Source organism: Ochotona princeps, chromosome 11 (assembly GCF_030435755.1).
Source record: "Ochotona princeps isolate mOchPri1 chromosome 11, mOchPri1.hap1, whole genome shotgun sequence".
Lineage (NCBI taxonomy): Eukaryota > Metazoa > Chordata > Mammalia > Lagomorpha > Ochotonidae > Ochotona > Ochotona princeps.
The window spans coordinates 20173476-20198884 of NC_080842.1; the positions used below are offsets into that span (position 1 = coordinate 20173476).

Sequence of the window (25409 nt, forward strand, 5' to 3'; positions counted from 1 at the left end):
CTATGGAAATAGGCGTGTCACACAGCCAATTACAGTGTCTTTGGTGGTGCTGGTGGGGGGGTCTGCCGGAAGGCTCCTTCCTGCCCTTCCCTTTCTTACCCTTTAAAATCTGTGACCTGTGTGTAATAAAGCAGACATTCCTCACCAGCTTGTCTTCAGTGGTTCTTGCAGCAAAGACCATCGTCTGCCTCACCCTTGGTGGCCCCGGGGCCGGCTGGCAGACCTAAACCTGAGAATTTAGCCCTCAAAGTCCCAGCATGGGATGGCTGCATTATTCCTATTTTAAAGGGTAGAATAATTACCACAGAAATATAAAGAATTTATCACCTAAAGTATAGCAGAAATAATAAATAACCCCCAAACCACCTGACTCCAGTCTTCTGGAGTATGCTAAACCCCAACCATCTGTAACTAGCTATGTGTTTACTTGTCTTTCTGTACAAGTTGGCTTGTCAGTTCTTAGAGGGTATAGACTGCCAATATTTAACACTGTATCACCATCACCTTACACAGCAACAGACATACACAGTACAATAATTGTTAAATGATCAAGTTGACACTGTGATTGCTTGAAAAGAAAAAACAACTTGCTTTGGTTATTCAAAGAAATAAAATGCTAGTTACAGCATGAAGATTCAACACTACTTGCTGGTGTAGTTGTGGGAAGAAAGGTACCCTCCTTCACTGTAGATGGTAGTGTAAGCTAGTACAACCACTACGGAAGTCAGTATGGAGAGTGCTAAGACAACTGAAAATTGATCTGCCATACAATCCAGCTATCCTACTTCTGAGAATACATCCAAAGGAAATGAAATCTGCATATGAGAAAATAATCTGTAATCCTATATTTGCAGCAGCAAAATCTACAATAGCAGATATGGAAGCAACTCAGAGGCTCATCAAAAAGGAGTGGATAAAGAAACTGTGGTACATCTACTCCATGGAATACTACTCAGCCATTAAAAAGAATGAAATTCTACCATTTGCAGCCAAATGGTCCCAACTAGAGACCATTATGCTCAGTGAAATAAGTCAATCCCCAAAGGACAAATATTATATATTCTCTCTTGACATAAGGCAAACTTCACGCAAAATACAAGATCACTAGCCCTTTCAATACTGTTTTTGCCACATCTCATAGGGTCTGATATTTTTGTTTCTATTTTCATTCATTCAAAAAGCTTTTTTCTTATTACTTTCCTCACTGACTCATAGGCCACACAAGTAGCATCATTTGATTAAAGAAGGTTTTGATTTTCGTTTTCATGTCTTCATGCTCACATTGGTCATTCAGTAGCATGTTATTTGACTATGTTATAAATTTTCTGTTTTTTCTCCCTGTTGTTAATATTATTTTATGGCTTTTCATCTAAGGGGCTGTAGAGTAACTGTATAATAGAGACTATCTTATCCAGATGTGAAGATACAATGCAGTATGCATCTTTACTTCCAAATCAAAGATGAACTCCCAGTGAAACTGGTAAATATATTTTGACAATAGAATGCTGGACTCTCTGACATTGTCTGTACCCACAATGTCAGGATACACTTAAATAGCAGAGTGATGGACTTATGACTATTTATGAAAGACTGAAATGATATAGGGAAATCAGAAGGGGTAATGGGGATTTGGGTAGGGGGAAGGAGAAATACCAGAGCCTATGGATCTGTAGCATAAGATAACAAAATAAATAAATATATATTTTAAATTTTTTGAATTGAAAATTTAAATAAACGAATACTTTAAAAATTTTTAACGGAAAATTTAAAAACAATTTCTAATAGCACCAGTTTCTTAACATTTGGGATGAAGATACTCTTGTGATAAACCAAATTCTTAAATGTCATAAAAAAACAAATTAGCATACCCTTTGAAAGGGGAATTTGACAATTTTCCTTTTGCAAGTTAAAAATATTTCAAGAAGTATAAATGCACAAAATTTTCAGTAGAAATACACTTTTTATGTCATTATTTATTATAGGAAGCCATTGGAAATGGACTATTTTAAGAAGAATGGCCAAAAAAATTACTAGTCATATGGAGAAGTTTTATAAGAGTCTAAAAATTAGACATGAGAAAATAATTAAATAACTCAAAAATATAGCTAAATCATAACAAAGAAATATGAAATTCAACACTTGATCTGGTTCCCCAACTATTGCTGGCAAATTCAAAGAACATCAGTACCCAAGAGTCCTCCCAACATGTTAACATGGTTTAGCTCTTACTCTATCCTTTGCACTATCAAATAGTAATAATAATAATAAATAAATAAAAAGACAAAGCATTCAAAAATTTGTTGTTCCCAAAACATAATCAGCAGATCCGAACTTGAGCATTTGGCATTGTTAAGAGTAATAAAGCATAATGAATAACTCTCAAGTGGTAGCACTTTGGAGGAATTTAGTTTAGTCTGGAGTCTTCCTAGTATGCTGGCATCAGATGAAACCCATCATCCAGTTTCTCTACTTTATATCCAAACTCCCAAGTGACCTATCTCTTCTCTCTAACTGCTTTTATTTCTTGGCCTCTGACTCTTAGCATTTCATTCCATTGAAATGTACTTCAGAACACAAAGGACATTCTCACTAAGTCTAGCAATCTTTCATTAGAAAAACCATTACACTGAGATTTATGTAACACTACACTTGTTTAGCCTCCCTTCTGCTCTGTGGAATCCTCTTTCTCTATTAAAAGCTTTTCTTTTGATCTCTGAAATATGTGACTTATTTAGGTGACTACTTGAGCAAGGTGATACCTGTATTTATAATCACCCCTAGTTTTCCAGCTCCTTGAATTGAGTTTTAAAAACATTGTTGCCATAGGATTACCTTACAATTCCAGCATTTAGAGCAGGCAAACACCTCTCCCTTGTACATTCTAGAGAGATTATAAAATTAAAAAAATCTTCTTTCCTGATCATTCTTCCAGATGGAGTGAAAACACATCAGAACTCCTGCCAATAAGACGAAAAAATGCAAGTCTGTTGTCTCTTGATTTTTTGAATGCTTTTAACATGGATCCAAGCTGGATCTGCAAAAGATGACTTACGGTTTTGAGGGGAAGTCTAAGCAAATCGCAGAGCTGTCAGCTTCCATGCCGCAGAGAGTTGAACTGAATCCAGCAATCAGCTCCCTCCTGAGTCCTGGTTGTGTAAAATGAGTAAATCCCAATTCATCTGGGCTTCTATAATGAGGTAACTTCTATCTGGCAGCTGAACATACTCTTAACTAGATATTAAGATATTTTATTTTATATCTCCTGGTTGGAACTGCAAAATGCACAATCACATTTAAATGCTCAAGAAAAGCTATCTTTATTGAGGTGGAAATCATGACACAGTGGGCTAACCCACTAACAGCTTGAGATCCTGGTATCTAGAGTGCACATTTAAGTTCCTGCACTTCTGCTTCCAATCCGCCCCTGTTACTGTGTCTGGAAAGTGACAGACAATAGCCATGTGCTTGAGTCCCTGCCACCTGCCTGGGAGACCTGAATGGAGTTCCTGGCTCTGGGGTTTGGGCTGACTCAACCCCAGCTATTGGGACCATTTGAGAAGTAAACCACCATATGGGAGATACGGGTATATTTCTCTGTGTGTGTGCACACACGGGCAACTCTTCCTTTTAAACCAATAAACCTTTTTTTTTTTTTTAAGAGAGAAGAAATCTGTTGAGCTTTAATGTATGGTCTCTTAAATGTATTTAATCAAGGAGCCCTTTTCTTTCTGTACTGTTATAACTATGGCTCTCTACATTCTTGCTCTTCAAACCAGGACTCCTAAACTAGCAACATATGCATCACCTGACAACTTGAGGTAAAATCAGTACTTAAGGCCCACCAGAGAAACAGAAATCACAATTTAACAAGATTCCCAGGTGATCTGGATTAATTACATTTGAGATGCACTATTCCGGAAAGCACTGGTGTAGAGAATAAAATACAACTAACCTGAATCCTTTTGTTCACGAGAGTACTTCAGGAAGAGTTCATGGGGAAGTGGGAGTGACGGAGATGTTTATTTTATTATTGGTGTGAGAAAAGTTTGAAATCCAGGCAGGTGTTTGGCATCCTAAGGTGCCACTTGGGACACCCACAGCCCATCCCAGGGCCTGGATTCAAGCCCCATATTCACTTTGGATTCCAGCTTCTTGTTCAGGCACACGCTGGGAAGCAGCAGGTAAAGCTCAAATACTTTCGTTTCTGCCACGGATTGAGTTCCCAGCCTGACTTTGACCCCAGCCCTCATTGTTGTGGGCACTTGGAGAATGAACTAACAGAGGGGAGAGCTTGTTCTAGTTCACTCTCTCTTAAATAAGAAATAAAACTTTAAATTTTCTGAAATTCATGCAATTTCTTCATCTTCCGCAAACTTAAAAAAACTTTTTATTTCAAAGGAAAAGAGACAGTGCTAGAAAGACATCTTCCATCTGCTGCTTGACCGCCAAACGCCTACCACAGCCAGCTTTGGGTTAGGCTGAAATCAGGAGTCTAGAACTCCATCCACATCTCCCATGTGGCTGGCAGGAACACAACAATTGTGTTATACTACTTCCCAGGTACACATTAGTAGAAACACAGTTGGGACTCGAACCAGGAACTCTGACATGGGAATGTGGGTGTCCCAATTAGTTTCCTTTCTTTCCTTTGCTCTTTTTTTCTCCCTCTTCCAAGATTTATTTATTTATTTGAAAGGCAGAATTACAAAAAGGGAGAGAGATCTGCAGGTTCACTCCCCAAATGGCTGCAACAACCAGAGCTGGTCCAGGCCAAAGTCAGAAGCCTGTAATCCAACCATATGGGTCTCCAACATGGGTGGCAGCAGCCTAAACACTAGGACCACCTTCTGCTGCCTTTCCAAATGTGTTAGCTGAGGGCTGGATCAGAAGTGAAGTAGCCAGAGCCTGAACCAGCACTTCAATATGAGATGCCAGAATCGCATGTGGAGACTCAACATCAGTGTTCAGCACGGCACCGAAAGCCTGCTGCATGAACTTTATAAAAACACTTCCATGTGTGATACATGATCTGAAAGATCATGTCCCTTAGCACTTGCCTTACTAATAATCACACCTAGTTCTTATTGAGTGCTGACTTTGTGCAAGGCACCATGCTAAGCGCTTCACCTGCTTAATCCTCAAAGCAGTAGGAGAGTTTCAGAGAAGTTTGTAACCTCCCCCAAGTCACAGAGCTTTTCAGGAGCAGAATTTTTGCTTAAGGGCGTTAGCATCACTGAGTGATGCTGCCTCTTCAATCTTTTGTTTCTGTGTGTTTTCCTGCTGGGTGCACTTTACACAGATGATTGTCTCAACCTGCAAGAATCTCCTCACTCCATCCAGTTTAAAAGAAGCTAGTTCTCCGGGGAAATTCTCAGCTCCACTAAATAGAGCTCATGACATCTCATAGGATCAGCATAAGAATGAAAATGAGGCCTGTGAAATAGTATCTAACCTACATAAACATCCTAACGATTTGAGTAGAGCCTCACAGTGATTAAGAGCCTGGTTATGCTTAGCTTCAGCTCTATAGTGCAACACTTGAGCTCAAATGCTAACTTGTGTTGTTGGGGTGTGTGTGTGTGCATTAATGCTTTATTTACTTGCTTAACAGAGACACATACAAACACAGAGATTGATTCTATCTGTTGGTTCAATCCCCAAATGCCAGAAGCTGGTATTGAGAACTCAGGAAGCCAATCCTTGAGCCATCATTGCTATCTCTCGGAGTATGCCTTAGCAAGAAGCTAGAGTCAGGAACCAGTTCTGGGCATCAAATCTAAGGTCTCCAATATGAGACACACATATTAGGACATGGGCATCCAACTGCTACTCTGAACACCGGCTCCCCCAATGCATATTTATTGTGCATGCAGTTGATTCAAACCCATGATTTGGTGATTTTTTATCATGTTTTGTCAACTGCACTAATGCCTAATTTACTATGCATTAATGCTTGTGTTATTCTCCTAAGATATGATATAATTCTATACTTTTTCTTTTTTTGTCTAACATAATTATAGCCCTTTACACAGGAAATTCAAGAAATATTAATGTGAAATGTTTATTTAGTGTGTATTGTATGTTTATTTTACTGAAAGTATAGAAGTAATAAAAAGCAAATGAGAATGAAAACTATTCATACAATTGACATTATCTTCTGTATGTATATTCAATATCACTGTTTTCAAAATCATTTCAAACAGGGATGTTTCAAGATGAACAGCAAGAAATGAGATTCAGAGAAAATTAGACAATATTTGGAATGAAATTGTTTGGCCTAATTTTCATAACCACAGATTTCAAAGAATACCACCATCCATGCCAGGTGTACCAGACCACCCCATTGTCCGTTTCAGCCGTGTAAGGGCCACGGTGGTATAAACCATTCAGGTTTGCAGAGTGACACCTAGTGGTATGAAAAAAGAAAACAGAAAGTCAGGCTAGAACCACATCCTTCTGAAACCCTTCATCTTGCTAGCAAGTGTTCAAAGCCTTTTCACTGTGGCTTCTGTCATGAGGGCACATGATTACAAGCCTCCAAAAGCAGAGATTTATGCAATTGCTGTGTTCTTTCAACTGGTGGTTTTTACTGCCATAGCAAATCCAAGGTTACAGGGGCCAGGGTTGAGATGCAGTGGGTCAAGATATCTGCAATGCTGGCATCTATATAAGCACAGGTTGGAGTCTAGCCTGCTCCACTTTTGATTCAGCTGTTAATCCACCTGGAAAAGAATCGAGGCCCAACTCCTTGGAGCTCTGCCACCCATGTGGGAGATCCAGGGAAGCTTGTGGCTCCTGGCTTCAGCATGACACAGACTTCGTTGCTGAGGGAGTTTGAGGACTGAACCAGTAGATAGATGATTTCTTGGTCTCTCTCTGTCTCTGTTTCTCTCTCTTTTCCTGTAACTCTGCCCTTCCAAGTAGACAAACAAATTCACACTCACATACACACACACACACATCCAAAGATACAACGAAGGCTGTTTATAGCATTGAAAAAAGAAGCACTTCAGTTCTGGATAGATTTTAAGCAAAACAAATCAAATCAAAACAAGCAAACAAAATCCCAGCTTGGCAGCCTGCAGCCCTGCATCCTCCTGACTCACGGCAGCTGAACCTTGTCCTCAGCAAGGGCTGCACAGGTCACCAACACAAGGTGTGGGGCAAGGTGCTCTGTTGTGGTTTCCCCGGAAATTTCCACTTGCATGTTCATCACTCTGCTGCCAAGACTTGGTTTTCAGAATTCAAACTCCCTTTCTCCCTTCTCTAAATCACTAGCACAACAATTATTTTAATCTCAAGGGTAAGCAAGCAAAACCTAAATCACTGGGCCCGGCGGCGTGGCCTAGCGGCTAAAGTCCTCGCCTTGAAAGCCCCGGGATCCCATATGGTCACTGGTTCTAATCCCGGCAGCTCCACTTCCCATCCAGCTCCCTGCTTGTGGCCTGGGAAAGCAGTTGAGGACGGCCCAAGGCTTTGGGACCCCGCACCCTGCTTGGGAGACCTGGAGGAGGTTCCTGGTTCCCGGCATCGGATCGGCGCGCACCGGCCCGTTGCGGCTCACTTGGGGAGTGAAACATCGGATGGAAGATCTTCCTCTCTGTCTCTCCTCCTCTCTGTATATCTGACTTTGTAATAAAAATAAATCTTTAAAAAAAAAAAAAAAAAACCTAAATCACTGCTTAAGGTTTTCCCAAAGTTCAACCAAGAATGAGTTGTCTGGGTTGCTGGATTAATTTTTTCTGTGTGTTTTGCTAATCATAAAGATTAGTGGTTAGATTGTTATACATTTTTATAATATTCCTCTTCCTTCTTTGGAGTCTGTATATTTGTATTTGTTATATATAAATTGCATTTAAGAGTATGTGACCATTTTCTGTGTTGTGCTATGTTCATTATCACATATTTTAAGTATGCTATATAAACAATTAGAATAGACCAGACATTGGGGTATTAGGAGACGTTCCCCATGGGGCTATTTCTAAACAAAAATCCATAAAAATAACCCACATCTACCCATTAAGAAAAAGCTGCTGGCTTAGGTTACTTACCAGCTTTGTAATTTGCCTGCTTTTTAAGATTTGCTTGTTTATTTGAAAGACCAAGTTGATAGAGCACAGAAAAAGCTCTGCACTAACGTTTACAGTGACCAGACCCTCAAAAAACACTTCACTGCTGAAGAAGTCTCATAAGGATGACTATGTAGTAATAGTATTACGAAGAAAGCCAGCATTGCCTCATCTGTCCTGATGAATGCCCACAGTGAGATAACATCAATGCCATTACCACTGGTTTCACAAATCATCTGACCTGTTAAACCACCAGCCAGCCCGATCTTCCTGAGCACAGTTCCCGTCGTAGTTGTCGTTATCTCTGTCCCACGTGCTGAATTTCATTCTTTGGTGGCTAGCCCACCACTGCACCTCAGGGTGAAATCTCCCTGCAAGAGAGTCGCCAGCTGTTCCAGAATATTCTCCGATGTGCAACTCATAGGAGCTCTGAAGAGAAAGAGACAAGTGCCATGATCAGTAGGCACTCTGCAAAAGGCATGTTCATCCAATATGCCAAGCACCAACCCTTGGGTGTATTTTTTATTTCCACTGACGTTAGCTAATTTGAGGGTGTTGCTTATGTGAAAATCTTTATACCTTTTCATCACCAACTTTGAAATCTTTATATTGTGCATAACGACTATTTTTCTCAAAATCTCCAAGATCAATTTTCAAAGTGTAATCTCCTGGAGGAAAAAAAGCACAACAAGAAACAAGTTTTTAAAATGTGCAATGTAAGCTTGACTAATGAGGTTTTAAAAGTAATTCACAGTTCTATTTTGTTGTTACCATTTGCCTCTGCCAAATTCAACTTTCATAGAATTAATAACTCCATTGTATTTATAACATGAACATTTTATTATATCTTACTTGAAAAACCCGAAGAACATAATATTAAAAGCAGAAAATCTCAACTAGATTTTCCATAGGTAAAGGTTAGTGCAACTTTCTTGGCAAAAAGCAACCAAAAATAAGTTTCATGATTTAGTTAATAAATTAAGAAATGTAATGACAGTAATTTAAGTTTACTTTCTTTTCTTAATTTTAACAGAAATGTTGATCTTACAGATAAATAATGACTATTACTAACATTTTATAATCTCTGGTATCTAGCCAGCCAGCCCACTAGTTTTATGATGTAGAAGCAATTGCATGCATGTACATGAACTTGCTTGTTTTTCCTGGCTGTGTAAGAGATCTGTCAGCAAACCCTTTAAAGACCATTTGAGGAAGAAATCTCAATCTCACTTATTTTCTGTGAACTTTCCTTTGATATTGACTCATAGAAGAGAACTCTTAGCTTCAAAACTGATGGAATGGGGCCTGGCATAGTAACCTAGTAGCTGAAGTCCTGACTTTGCATGCACCAGGAACCCATATGGGCTCAGTTTGTGTCCCAGCTGCTCTGTTCCCATCCAGCTCCCTGCTTATGGCCTGGGAAAGCAGAGGACAGCCCAAGCTCTTGGGACCCTGCACACACAGGAGACCTGGAACAAACTTCTGGCTCCTGGCTTCAGATTAGCTTAGCTCCAGTCATTGCAGGTCCGGTTCTGGTCACGGTGGCCATTTGAGGGGGGGTGAACCAGTGTTTGAAAGCTCTTTTTCCCTGTGTGTATCATTCTCTTTGTCTGTAACTCTTTCAAATGAATAAATAAATATTAGGAAAAGAAAATGGAATTAAAAGATGCTTATTTTGGTGTAAAATTGTTTTGAAATCATGTTATCTTTCAATAGTCTATGGAAAATGTGAACTACAACACCAAAGACCATGTATTGATTGCAAAACAATTTTTCACCAGAATAAACTTTTTTTTAATTATAAAGCTTTATTTATGCAGTGGTTTGAAAGGCAGAATGAAGAGAAAGATTTTCCATCTTTTGGTTCAGAATTCAAATTGGGTCTCCCATGTAGGGTGTAGGGACCCAATCAATTAGCCATCCTCTGCTCTCCTCTCAGGTGCATTAGCAGGGAGCTAAACAGGAAGCAGAGCAGCTAGGGGCTCCACTATGGGATGACAAAATCCCAGTGGTAGCTTAGTTCACTATGACACAATATTCACTGTGTTTACACTTATCTTTTAGTTAGATTTTCCCACCAGCTTTTGGATGTATCCTCGTAAGGATCTCTCTGGCCAGTTTGGATTTTAGAGACTCTGCCTCCTGGGAGTTCCTGAACACGGAGAAGGCCCATCCATGCTCAGCCTCCTTTCTTTGTCATCTTCATCTCCATCACGCTTGGCAAAGGTCTGTGGACACCCCAAGCTGCCCAGGTAAGCTTTGTCCACACCCACAATCAAAGCTGTCCATTAGCCTCCTCCCTTGGTAGGGATCATAAATAAGTTGATTAGGAAACCTCATGTAAATTTAGTGCTCTCTGATTACTAGATGGAAAAAACAACACATCAGGCTCCTGGGATTATCCATCCCATTAGCTATTATCCACGTGTCTCAAAAAACCTTACAATCATAATCCTACTGACAGTTACACATATGGAAACACTGATGGCTGTATATATTGTTGAGTGCACAGTTGAATCCTTTCTCCTGTGATGCATTGCCAGAGTGACTTAGCATGATTTCTTGGGCAACATAATTGCCTTTTATGATGTACTCAAAACAGACCCAAGTAGAACTCAATGCAGTCTAAGACTACAATCCAAAATAAGGAAGGCAATGGCTGGCAACAAAAGAATAAAGAACCCACACACTGAAAAGTTGGTCACACTAATGATTTCTTAGGCAATATTGAGTTCTGACTAAAAATAGGAATGCAAAAAAATACAGAGACGCTTCTCAACTGATGATTGAATTATAGCCAATAAACCCATCATAAATTTAAAATATTGGTTTTAAATGCCTTTACAATGCTTACTCCATTAAAACCAATACACTTCAGCAACACAGCACACTGTGGAGTATTGGTTGTTTTCCTTGTAATGATGGGGTTTTCTGGATGCTGTCCTACTTCATGAAAGGTTTGAAGTGGTTCTCAGTAGCCTTGCAGAAGATCAGAAATTCAGAATTTGAAATAAGTTTTTCCACTAGTTGAAAATTACATTTACAACATCATAAAGTCACTAAATTGTTAAGTCCAACAATCATTAAGTCAGGTGCATCACTGTGGGGAGAACTGCATAGATGTCTACCACTTTGAAAAAAAACATGTTTTTGGGCCCGGCGGCATGGCCTACCGGCTAAAGTCCTCGCCTTGAACGCACCGGGATCCCATATGGGCGCCGGTTCTAATCCTGGCAGCTCCACTTCCCATCCAGCTCCCTGCTTGTGGCCTGGGAAAGCAGTTGAGGACGGCCCAATGCATTGGGACCCTGCACCTGCGTGGGAGACCCGGAAGAGGTTCCAGGTTCCCGGCATCGGATCGGCGCGCGCCGGCCCATTGCGGCTCATTTGGGGAGTGAAACATCGGACGGAAGATCTTCCTCTCTGTCTCTCCTCCTCTCTGTATATCTGGCTGTAATAAAAAATGAATAAATCTTTAAAAAAAAAAAAAAGAAAAAAACCATGTTTTAAAAGATGGATTGATGGGTGAGGAGAATAAGGAGCAATGAGTAGATGTGACAAAACAAGTGTGATAGCAAGCTAATGTAAATTCTAGGTGGTATGTTGAAATGTCTTTCAACTTTGCTGTATCATTGAAAGCTTTTTTTAATAAAAAAAAATGAAGGTATAAAAATAAAGACATTTACTGTATTCTGGTAACCAATTCCAAAAACAGTTCCATTTTCTCTAGCATTCACTCCTCCCTTTTGTGACTTTATAAATTCCTCCTGTTTATTTCCTTTCCCCTTGAATCTGAGCCACTTTCATCAACAGAAGGAAAAGGACTGTGGGCCACTTCTGAGGCTCAGTCTCAGGAGATTCCTGTGCCTCACTGCTTCTTTGTGCAACTCTGCCTTTCATGCAAGTCCAGACAGCCAGCTGGAAGGTGGGTGACTATATGGAGCAAAGCTGTACCATTTCATCTGAGGCCAGCTGAGAGAAGCCAACTTCTCTCTAACCAGAATGTTGACTACAGAACCACGAGCTAGCCCAGCCAAGATGAGCAGAATCCAGGCCTGATCCACGAAACTATCCAGCTAGCATGCAGACTGATGAGGAACAATAAATGGTTGTTGCTATAAAGCCTCCAAGTTTTAAAGTAGCATGACTTCATACTGTTGCAATGATATAGATTGTTGATACAGTGTACATAATTTTCAGGTATTACACAAAGAATATTTGTAACATTACTTTTTTCCCACAGAAAATATATATGAGAAAACAATGCTGCCCACAATTTAGTTATTGTTTCTTTCCTCTATTCCTAGATTTAAGTAGCCAGGTTTTGCCAAGTGGATTATTGTGTAACAGATATCAATACCATCTGCAAATTATAGCAGTTATTGAATTACTTCCATTGCTTATGATTTAGTGAAACACATGTTTGTATTTTGTTTTATTGCATTTTAAATGAACTTGACATCAGGCCAAACTTACCTTGTATTGTCAAAAAGTGAAGATTTTTATTACCCAGCCAATATTCACCATTTTTTTGAACAAAATTTCCAAAACCCTTTTCATAGTCTTCCCAGGCTCTACAAGAAAAAAATGAAAGCTGATTTTAGCAAACTCCAAAAGAATGTTTGAGATAGACAAGATGCCCTCCCATGCTGCTGCCAGTGTTGTCATGATCAGTTAATTCACATTCAGTATTATTAATTAGAGGGTGAAATTCTGTCATGTTAGTAGACTTCAGACTCATAATTGAGTTTCATTCTCATACTTGCTACCCCAAATAAACCTGTATGTCATAATGAGCACACCTGTTAAAGTTCACAGTGCCATCAGATCGTCTCTGAATCACTGTCCATCCTCCTCCATCAGACATGTCACAATAAACAGAGAATTCCGCTGGGCTCTGGAAAGGCTTGATTTTGTAAAATCCACTCTGTTTATACCCATCATTGAAAATCTCGGAACAGTCTGCTTGTAAAACAATGATAATATTTGCTATGTGACTTTTCCAAGGAAGCCTCTGAATGATTTTACTCAGTGCCAGTGGAGACAGATAAACACAAGGTATAGACAGATGATCAGTTTTTAAAACTATCATGTTTCTTTTCCAGGGACTAATTTAGAAAATTTAATTATTGATTGACTTCATGATGCGATGATGGAAAAAATAAGTGAAACAGGGACTGGTTTTTCATTTATAAATTTTGTGAAAAACAAAAAATACGAATTATATGTGTTCTGTTAGTTACAAAACATATAAGTGGAATATATAGTCTTAATAGTAACACTAGCCCATAGGGAATGCCCACACTGTAGGTTGATAGCCAACTATTACATGGTGCCAGTTCCAGTTTTTTTGTATTTTTGATGTATTCAAGCAAGTCTTCAAAATGTTCATGGAAATGTGTATTTTGAAAATGTGGATTTCAATTTTATTTTGTTTCAAAATAAACCTTTCAATTCATTTTTTTTTTTTTTTTTGCCCCACAACCTTCTTGAAATCCCTTTATACCTATTGGTTGAGTTTTTTTTTTTAATCCAGAATTTTTGTTAGTTTTTCCCTTTTTTTTTTTTTTTCATTGAAATCATTCCTCTGGATCTTAAGTTACATTTGGCACTTTCTCCTGGGGAAAAGGAAAACTGAAAACACATAAACAAAAAGTAAACTCACAGTTCACACAAAATGAGAACAAACAGGAAATTTTGGCAGAAATATTTATATTCAGAAAACTGTTTATTGGCAAATGTTACAGCTAATCATCTCCATATTGGCCTGGAGAAGAGTTTGAACCTTGTGAGCCTTTAGTATTTAGTTCTTTGCTAGAAAATTAAATGCAGGCCAAGAGCTTCCTTTCTGATGAGGTTAAAGTCTGCTGACTTTAATGGCAAAGGTGTACTACGTATTTGACTATAGAATGTAAAATTTTCAATATTGAACTAATCTCATGTGATCATTTTGTGTTTCATGTTCTTTATTATCAGTGTTCTGGCCACTCCACTTCTGATCCAGCAGCCTGCTAATGACCTGGGAAAGCAGCAGAGAATGGCTCAAGTCCTTTGGCCTCTGCACCCATGTGGGAGACCCAGAAGAAGCTCCTGACTCCTGACTTTGGATGGGCTCAGCTCTGGCCATTGCAGCCATTTGTGAGGACAAACCAGTGGATGGAAGACCTCTCTCTCCATCTCTTGTTCTTTCTCTGTAAAAATCTTCTTTTCATATAAAAATTTTAAAAGTAAATCTTAAAAAAAACCAATGTGCTAGGTGCTAGATATATTCTGACTGATGCAGAATTATAGAAGCAAATCTATCCTTTCAAATCAGAAAAACTAGGTTCAAGTCATAGTGTCCCCCTCAATAACATATGGTCTTGCTCAAATAAATCCCTTAAGGATCACACACAAACACACACACACACACACACACACACACACACACACACACAGAGTAGTTCAGTTTCTTATAGTGATCAAATTAAAGAGCCAGTCTTGGAAAATTGAACTATGATAACAGAAAGTTTGAACAATGTGTAGTTAAAAATACCATATAGACACTAACATAATAAAAACTTTTCAACCCACTCAATCATTTTTCCTTTATGAAAAAAGTAGAAACAATAGTAGATTACTGAGTACTGTATCCATGAGAATAAAAACAAACAAACAAAAACTTAGAAATGGTTTTGGGAGCTTACATAATCCTAGCGTGAGGCCCGGACTGCTTGTCCTTTGCTTTAGCCTAATTGCCTCTTCTAAGACCTTATCTCTAAACACAGTCACATTCATAGGGACAGGGTTTAGGGCTTCAATGTGTGGATTTTGGTTAGAACCAAAAATCTTCATGCATCAGTCTAGAATCACCCACAATGACTGACCCAATTAAGTCAATGAGCTCTTATCCGGTAGCATATCTAACTGACATTTTTCACAGTCTTATATTCCTGGACTATTTTTTGAAGAATATTCTTAGAGTGAATAGCCTTGGATGATACAGTGTTTCCCTCTGGAGCAGACAGCAGCTTTACTTACTGTCCATCCTAACAACAATAATATCTCCGTCTGAGTCCCAGATGGACAGATTTTTCCACAAACATTTGCAAAACATTAAAATGTCCCAAGTTTAGAGTTCCTCAGCTGTGACACAGTTCTCTGCTTGCAAATCTTCCACCTGGGCCAGTCTATTCTTCCATCCGAGTAGTGGAAGTCAGGAGACATGAATGCTGACATAAAACTCATGCGTGCCTCTGGCCCAGGAAGCTTGTGTGTTCTGCTGAAGCTAGGCCAGACTAGTAGGTGGCAAATGGAGCAAAGGTTCTGCTCATCATAGTTCCTGACAAGCAGCAGTATGTTAGAACATCTCCGGGTGATTCTGTTGAGTCGCAGTGCCTGGGCCTCATGCTCTTCTAGGAATCCAGACTGATTCTGCTTCCTGGGCCTTCTTTCAGTCTCCCTAACAATCTGCGTCACGTAACAGGATGCAAACACTTCACGTCTCTGCCTTTGTTTCAGAGCTCTCTCCTCCATGCCTGACCCTCGGAGTTAGACTGCTTTCTGCCCAGTCTTGCATGTAATCGTGTTAGTCATTGGAAGGATCCTGATTGCAGCTTGGGGGTTCAGGCACTTGCTGACAGCTTGCCTCCCCTAAGAAGATAAAGATAAATCATTACATGCACAGATGTAATGATTGTTTTGTCAAGGATTTGTGGAAGCAGCTTCATCAGGCTGTGAAGTTCTCTTACCAAGGACAGAGACCATTGCTGGCACCCAGCTGTCTAAAGCAATCCATCATCTCTTGATTTCATCCCCTCGACCTCTTTTCTTATCCCTTATACTTAAAAATGGCCAAATACGAGGTCACAGCAAAATGACTTCAGTAGTGTGAGAGCTGAGCCATGTTCTCTGTCTACCAGGACTCCAGTACCCTTGTTTTCTGAGCTTCAACACATCACTATTGATTTACTGAGTTCACATGTGACAGATGGAGGAGGCTTGACTCTATCCACTGTAGTTCTCTTCTCCCATTCTGACTTTTACTAGCTTGTCCTTGCAAACTTCTTCACACAATCCCCTTCAATCCCAAGCCCATTTCTACGTGATCAGTCTTGGGTTTTCCTCATTCCATATCCCATCTACACCCTCTACCTGTCCCCACTTCAGCAGGCCTGAGGCTTTAGCCCACTTCTGATTCCCAAACTGGAGAGTGGGGGCAGCAGAGGAACTCCAGGGATGAAGTATACACGATGAGGATGCTAGTTAACAGAGAGAAAATTACAACACACAAGATAGAGAACTAACAGGGTTGTGAGGACAGGAAGCTGAATATAAGCCAAGAGACTCAGTGCTTGGACAGCAAGCTCCCAAGGGTAATGAAAAAGTCACCTTTTATTTTTCTTGTTTTACTGGGGTTTTTTTCCACTTTTATCCTTGATATCCATATTTGTAACTCAAATCTTGGTCTTCTCTGATAAAGATGATCACTCCTAAGAAATTATGAATCTAGGGGCTCAGCATATTGCCTAGTGACTAAAGTCCTTGTCTTGCATGCACTTGGATTCTATATAGACACCGGTTTATATCCCGGCTGCTCCACTTCCCATCTAACTCACTGCTTGTGGCTTGGGAAAGCAGTAGAGGATAGCCCAAAGCCTTGGGACCCTATGTCCACGTGGGAGACCTGGAAGAGCTCCTGGCTCCTGGCTTCGGGTCCGCTCAGCTCCAGTCATTGCAGCCACTTGAGGAGTGAATCATCAGATGGAAGATCTTTTTCTCTGTATCTCCTCTCTCTCTCTGTATATCTGTCTTTCCAATAAAGATAATAAATCTTTAAAAAAGGAAAAGAAAGAAATTATGAATTTATTATATAACAAAGGCCAGAATAAGGGGTCTGGGCAGAAATAAATTAGAATCTTAGTAAAGAAACAGCATTATAGGATCAAGATGGTGGAATAGGATAAAGACTCGTTTAAACAGAGAAATATTAGACAGTGTGAAGCAAAGAGGGCACATTCCAGGAAATAGGAGAGGACAGAACAACAGCAGAGGGGTACTTGGAGACTGACAAACACAGGAAAGAAGCAGACACAATGGTATGGTGTTGCAGTGACTGATACCCCAGTGGCATTCAGCTTAAAGATATTCTCTTGACAGAGAAAAGGAATAGCGCCCACTAAAACCAAAGGCAAATGTGAAGAACATTCCAGTAAAATAACAACAGAAGACTAAATCAATCAACAACCCATTGCTAAAATGACAAAACCAAATTACCACCTATTTGTATTAACCCTGAAGGTAAGCGGCTAAAACTCATCAATCATACGTCATAGATTAATAGACTAGATTAAAGAACAAAACCCATCTATTTGTTGCCTACAGGAGACACATTTCACCAATAAAGATCTGCGGAAATTGTATCTCATTTTGACCTTTTTTGATAGTTTCATCTCTTCAAAACACTTTCTTCTCATTAAATTCTTCAATGACTCATAGATCATACAGTAGCATCATTTTCTTCAAGAAGGTTCTTGATTTTCATTTCTTCAGCGACACATTAATCATTCAGTAGTATGTTATTTAACTTCATGGTGTTGTTAATTTCTATTTTTTTCTTCCTGTTGTTGATTTTGTTTTGTGACTTTTCATTTAAGGGGATGTATGGTAACTGTGCAATGGAGACTTTCATATCTGGATGTGAGGATACAATGCAGTATGCATCTCTACTTCCAGATCAAAGATGGACTCCCAGTGAAACTGTTTACCATATCTTGACAACAGGATGCTGGATTCTCTGTCATTGTCCATGCCCGCAATGATGGACATATGACTGTATATGAAGAACTATATTATTGTAATGATATAGGGGAACTCAGTGAGGAGGGGAGGGAATTGGGGAAGGGAAAAGGGAAATCCCAGGACCTATGGCACTGTATCATAAAATGATAATAATAAAAACAAGTAAAATTTTAAAAAGAGCATTATACTGAACCACAGTTCTAAGGTTTTTACAATGATTATATTGCACATTGTTGAGTTTATAAATGTTTTTATTTCCACAAATTTGTCATCTCTTTGGCCTCTTCAGTCCTTTAATTACTGTCAAATGTACTTCTCAATGTGCTTTTTTTTTCTTCACTGCTCCTGTTTCTGTTATTTCCTTGCTTTCATACATAAATATGACAATTCACTCCATCCATGGCATTCTCATAGTCCACAAGGAAGTAAAGAGTATTACATGTTCAGATCTTGCAAAGTGGCCAGTTAACTAACCAAGATAGACTCATGAAAAGATAAATCATAACATTATGGTAATATTAGAGTGGACATATGAACAAAATGCTCCAGCTGGCATTCTCACTATTCACTTGACTTCTTCCAGAAATAAGAGTGGTTGTTTAAAACTGATGGCTACCAGAAGCAGTTTTCTATAGACAATGATGTGTGCATTGATGTGTGTTACAAGTTGGCATGAAAGGTCTTTTAGTTTCTCGGGAAAAAATACTGGCTTAATCAAATGTAAAATTACCAAACTAAAAATTATGCACATTAAAACTGCACTTTTATTTTGTTGAATAATTCTGGTCCTTTTCCCCTCCATGCTCTTTTATTCTCTTACCTTATTTGCCACCGTAAGACATAACAGGATTTCAGAAAGACAAACCATGTCAGAAAGATACACAAATGGAAACCTAAAATTTCACCGTTAAGAGTTGCTATTTATACACTATTTAAACAATCTATGGCCTTGATTTCCTATTGAACTAATAGAAATTCTCACATGTTTAGTACTGTGTTAAATATCCCCTGAAGAGACAATAGAAAGAGCGAAATATGGTAGAAGATACTTAACACAGATAAAACACTTCACATTGCTTGTTTCTCTAAGAGGAAAGGCGCCTTAGCAAGACTTGAAGTGAACAAATTCCAGCAGCATCATTGCATATGGGTATGTAAGTTATTGGCACAGTTAAGAAAAGTCAGCTCAGACCTGCATATTGTCTCTTGGCTCCAATGTCGAAGACACTATTCTCCCCTCCTCTGTCAAGGAGCTGAACTTCATTCTCTTGCAAAAGCTGTTCAATTTTGATCTGTTGCTGTTTGATCTGGGTCTCCAGCAGGTGCACTTGGGCTCTGAGCCGTGCTACTTCTTGGAAGCAGTTGTCCAGGGCCTACAAAGGAATGGACACCTCATTTTGGCAGAAGATACATGCTGCTATTAATTTGAATGACTCAATGATCCAACTTTGTCTCTGTCATTTTAGAGTAACACACCAACTAGGAAGCAGTTTTAAAAATTATAGTTATAGGACCCTGCACGGTAGCCTAATGGCTAGAGTCCTTGCCTTGCATGCACCGGGATCCCATGTGGGTTCTTGGTCATGTCTCAGCAGCCCCGCTTCCCAGCCAGCTTCCTACTTGTGGCCAGGGAAAGCAGTAGAAGAAGGCCCAAAGCTTTGGGACCCTGCACCGTGTGGGAGACCTGAAAGAGGCTCCAGGCTCCTGGCTTCAGATCGGTGCAGTTCCAGCCATCTTAGGCACTGGGGCACTAGTGAATCAATGGACAGAAGATCTTCCTTTCTGTATATATGACTTTTTAGTGGAAATAAATAAATCTTTTTAAAAATTGTAGTTATAATTTAAAAGTTTAATACTTATAATTGATGCTAAAGCACATGAAGTCGGTAAACAAAATAATATAGCAAGAATGGTTGTACCAAGAGCTTTATTATTTGTTTCTTATTATATATTCATAACAATTCATTGAGGAAGGAATGAGCTATGTCCTGATGCAAAAGCCTTCCTCACAGATGCCCTGAATATGAGAGGAGTCCTCAGCCTCTTCATAATGTCATTTTTCTGTAAAATGGGGCAGGCATTTGGCACAGTGGTTAAGTGCTTCTTGAGATACTTGTGTATCGTATTAGAGTCCTGGCTCTGCTTCTTACTCCAGCCTCCTGCTAACATACCCTCTAGGTCATGTAAGTATTTGGATCCCTGCCACCCACACAGGAGACATAGTTCCAGCCTGGTCCTAATGTGACTATTGCAGGTATTTGGGGAATGCACCACCAAATAGGAGTTCTCTGTCTCCTCTCTCTTAAATGAACACAAATAAATAAACAAAATTTATAAGAAAACAAATTGTAAAATGCTTTACAGAAGTTAATTGTGTTACTGGTACTTTAATACCCCAAATAAATGAGATTTTAGAATGATCTGATTATAAATATGTTTTAAAAACAAGATCTGGGGCTGGCATGGTGACTCAACAAGCTCCACTTGCAAGCACCAGTATCCTATATTGCCGCCATTTCACATCCTGGATGCTCCACTTCCCATCCAGATCCCTGTTTGTGGCCTGGGGAAACAATGGAAGATGGTCCAAAGTCTTGGGATTCTGCATCCATATGGGAGAACCAGAAGAAGCTCCTGGCTTCAGATCGGCTCAGTTCCAGCCATTGCAGCCACCTGGAGAGTGAACCAGCAGATGGAAGATCTTTCTTTCTCTCTTTCCTTTTCTCTGTAAATCTGCCTTTCCAGTAAAAGAATAAATACTAAACTTCAAAAAAAATTTAATATAATGGGGATAATCTGATGATGCATGGCATCTTTATAAGGGATTCCAATTTAAACCCTCACCTCCCCCAAATTTTCCATTCATTTTCCCGTTGTGGAAATTTTACTGGACTCACTTACATTGTTTTGTTTACTCATTTTTTTTTCCCTCAGATCCTTCAAACTGATCCTGGTAAGTCACTGATCTTCTCTTAAAAGACAAATAACCCAAGCATGTGGCACGTTCCTGAGCCCATAAGCTCCTTTGTAATGTGGTGTCAGACTGAGCAGAACAGAGCCCTCAAATGAGACTCTGGCAAGTGAGAAGGTTCTGAGAAGGTGCATAAAGGCTCTTGGGTACTCAGCCCTGGGACAGCAACCATGCGTAGGGACATCTGGGTTTTTTGGGGTTTTTGGTGGTTTTTTTTTTTTTTTTTACTATTTTCTCATTTTTACCTTGATGTCTCTATTTGCAACTTGTGTCATGGTGTTCTCTGATAAAACGCTTGCTCCTGAGAAATTAGAAATTTCTAAGGAAATTTGCCTTACATTATCTTTGTTTAGATTTTTTCTAACAATCATTCAGTTATACTCAGATAATAATAGAAAATCCATACCAAAGCACACATTGTAAATTCAACAACAGGTTTTACAAGAAGCTTACCCAGACTTCTGTATCCACTACCAGAGCGGTGACAAGGATGAATATGAACATCTTAGCCATTTCCTCCCCTGTAAAAACTGCAAGAGCAAGAAGAAGTTTGTTAACTTGTTAACGTTGAATTTTTTGTGAGAGCAGAGCAGGGTTTTAAGATAAGTAGCTCCAGGAGGTTAGATGCAGTTTCAAGTCATGCTGAGCCCAAGAGTCATTGCAGAAATCCTAACTTGCTTGGCCTTCAGCTGCACAACGTGATGTCTTCAATTTGACTGCATTGACCACAAAGAGAAGGGACTCTGGCTTTATTTTCTTGATCACGATAAATGTGCCATGGGTATGACCATGTGGAAAAGCACAGGCTGCGATGGCAGCAAGCCCAGGTCCATACTTTGGCTGAGTCACTTCTAGGCATTTGACCTCAGACAATTTATGAACATACTCCTGTTCTATAAAGTGGAAATGATAATTCCTACCTTACAGGATTGTGGGAATTTGGAGATAGTATTTTGAGATGGATTGACAGATGTGCAAAATGAATAGTAATTGTGCATCTGGATAATAGTTTCTTTTTTCTTCTATTTTGTTTTTAATTTTGTACTACAATTTCATAAGCTCTGTGATTTCCTTTCCTCCCTCCCTGAATAACCCTCTCACCAACTGATTTCCTCCATATTATTACAATAGTATAGTCCTTCACAGGCAGTCATAAGTCCATCATTCTGCTATTTAAGTGTATCCTGACATTGTGGATACAGACAATGTCAGAGAGTCCAGCATTCTATTGTCAAGATATAGTTGCCAGTTTCACTGGGAGTCCATCTTTGATTTGGAAGAGATGCATACTGCATTGTATTTCCACATCTGGATAAGATAGTCTCTATTATACAGTTACTATACATTCCCTCAAATGAAAAGCCATAAAACAAAATCAATAACAGGAATAAAGTTAAAAATTGACAATTCCATGGAGCTAAACAATATGCCACTGAATAACCAATGTGTTGATAAAGACATGACAAACAAAAATGAAAATGAAAAAAACCTTCTTGGAGAAAATGATGCCATTGTATAATCTATGAGTCAGTGAACAATTTAGTAAGAGGAAAGAAACTATTTTGAAGAAATGGAAATAAAAAATAAGGGCCCGTGTGGTAGCCTAGTGGCTAAAGTGTTCGTCTTGCAAGCGCCTGGATCCCATATGGGCACTGGTTCTAATCCCGGGAGCACTGCTTCCCATTAGATCCCTGTCTGTGGCCTGGGAAAGCAGTCAAGGATGACCCAAAGCCTTGGGACCCTGAACCCACATGGGAGACCCAGAGGAAACTCTTGGCTCCTGGCTTCAGCTTGGCTCAATTCTGGTCTTGCAACCACTTGGGGAATGAATCAACAGACGGAACAAAAATATCAAAACCCATGAGTTGTAGCAAAAACAGTATTGAAATAACTAGTTTAATTTGCATGAAGTTTGCTTTATATCAGAGAAAACATAAATGGTCCTAACTAGGAACCATTATGCTCAGTGAATTAGGATAGTTCATTTTTAAAAGAATAAAAAGAAAGTTATAACAAGAAGTGATATACACTGGTTTTTCCAACGTCTTAGTGTGTAGACAAGCAACTAAATACACAATGTTGAGACCTGCTTACACTTGTGAAAGATGAAATGGGTGCTTTGGCACAGTGGATCAAGCTGTTGTTGGGATTCCCACATTCCATTTGAAATACCTGTTGGAGTCTGGGTCTTCCACTTCCCATCTAGCTTCCCACTAATGTGCCTGCAAGGTCAGGAGAATGGCCTAAACATTTGAGTTTCTGTCACACATGTGGGAGACTCAGACAGAGTTCTTGGTCCTAGCTTCAGTGTGGCCCAATCCTGGCTGTTGTGAGCATCTAGCAGATTATTTTGAGATTATTTTAAATCCAGCAGATTATTTTGAGATTATTTTAAAAATCAATCTTGACTTAGTAAACTTTGATGAAAATTTTTGCTCATCTTCAAAATAGCTACTGTGTGCTACCATGGTTGTGAGTTTTCACCAACTTTAAAAGCCAAGAAGCCTAGAGGGACTAGAAATATCTGTGGTTAAAAAAAAAAAAAAGAATTACACCTATAGCTTCTCCTAAAAAAATGGAATTTACCAAATTGTTTATTTATTACCCAATTGTATTCTCCAAGCACCCGTGACCACCAATTGTTTATGTGTATCATCTTCTTTCTCCATGTTTATCTGACTTAAGAAGTGGTAGCAAAGAGCAGGCCTTGGGCATGGCAAGTTAAGTTGCTGCTTGGGACACCGATGTCCTATCCTAGAGGACCTGATTAAGTTCCCATTGCTCCAGGCTTCCACTCGATCTCCTCAGAGGCAGCACATGATGGCCCATCTGGTAAGTAACTGGAACCTACCTTATGTGAGACCCAAGTCGAGTTTTTGACTCCTGGTTCCTATTTGGAGAATAATTCTCTCTCTTTCCCTCTCCTTCTCTCTCTTTTGCTCCCCCTCTCTTTCTCATTCTCCCTCTCTCTTTCATCCTGCCTTTCAAGTAAGTAAATCAACAAGTAAGTAAATAAACAAATAAATAGATCCGGTTGTAAAATAAATGGTTCCTAAACTTTGCTGCCTGGGAAATTGGACTGTGACTCTTCAATCAGAACAACCTGGCGTGGAATGTCAGCTTTGCCAGGAAATTGATGTGTAATTTTGGGCTCTGAAGTCTTGGTTTTCTCATCTGTAAAACGGAGTTTAAAAAATCATAGGATTTGATTGATATTAAACAAAAGAATGCTTGTAAACTACCAAGTAATATGTGTCTGGCATGGCTTAAGTACATATAAACAATCATCATCATCATTATTGCAAATGTCAACTATTTTTAGATGGAGTGTCTACAGACTAATCACACCAACCTTTTTACTTGGAAATTGCACTTTAATTGTGTCATAAGCTGTTTGACTGGCTGGTTTACTTTGAGTGAAAATTATGCATCTGGCTAAATTTCCAGACAGGGGCCCAGTGTGATGATTCACTGGTTAAATCCTCGCCTTACACATGCCAGGATCCCATATGGGTGCCAGTTCTAATCCTGGCTGCTCCACTTTCCATCCAGCCCCCTGCTTGTGGTCTGGGAAAGCAGTCAAGGACAGCCCAAAGCCTTGGGACCCTGTACCCACATGGGAGACCTGGAAGAGGCTCCTGGCTCCTGGCTTCAGATCGGCTCAGCACTGGTCTTTGTGGCCACTTGGGGAATGACCAGCAGATGGAGGATCTTTCTCTCTGTGTTTTCTTTTCTCCATAAATCTATGCTTTCACTAAAAATAAATAAATTATATTTTAAAAAGTCCAGATAGCTAATTCTCTCCCATCTTGAGGCCAAACAGTTCCAGAACATGAGCATATTAACTAGAACTCAGCAACAATAACAACAAAAAAGCAAGAACACCACTTTTAGAAGCATTATAAATCAAAATATAGCCAGAATTTTTAGAATATGTGAGTTGGGCATTCTGGAGAGTTACAAACAGCTTATTAGGTGTAGCTGTATAATTTTACTTAACACACTTCTATTTCTGAGTTTTATAAAATGCTTAGAAATCTACTTAGAACTCTGCTGTGCATTTTGTAAACATATTATTTGATCTTTAAATAACTAAATAAGGCAGATATATATAGAAGAATAAATCAGAGAGGTTAAATTACTTCGCTAAGTCACACAACTGATATATGGAAAACCCAGCAATCAGTGGGCCCTCAGTCAGTACCCTGCAGGGCTTTCCTCACTCTACTGCTACACACTGGAACTCAGGCTTCACTGTAGGTTTCTGTGCCCAGAGAGGAGACACTGCCCAAAGCAATGCGGGGGAATGGCAGCTTCTGCAGACACCAGACGTGTCCTGGAAGAAGCAGGCAGTTACCTCACCAAGGTCAAGGTTTCAGAGAAACAGGGAAAGTAAATATTAAAACAGAAATTAGAGACAACATCAGTGACTATACACAGAATCATATGCAATTAAATATAAAACTAAACTTTGATAATCAACTCTCCAAGACAGCTAATGATTTTCTTTTATTATTGTTACTTTCTCTTCTTATTATTTCTTTTCTTATTATTTTCCCATAATATTACATATGCAGACCAATATAGCA

General features: G+C 39.3%; 1 protein-coding gene across 1 annotated transcript; it reads right to left on the bottom strand.

Moving 5' to 3' along the window:
- Window positions 1–6063: 6063 nt before the first annotated feature.
- Window positions 6064–23489, bottom strand: FGL1 (fibrinogen like 1). The gene is made up of 9 exons (XM_058670477.1): window positions 23426–23489; window positions 21495–21713; window positions 21274–21350; window positions 19042–19222; window positions 12872–13031; window positions 12546–12643; window positions 8649–8737; window positions 8311–8498; window positions 6064–6406 (listed from the first exon to the last, which is right to left on the bottom strand). The coding sequence occupies exons 1-9, from the start codon at window positions 23487–23489 to the stop codon at window positions 6247–6249; spliced, it is 1236 nt and encodes a 411-aa protein (XP_058526460.1). The 3' UTR covers window positions 6064–6246.
- Window positions 23490–25409: the final 1920 nt, after the last annotated feature.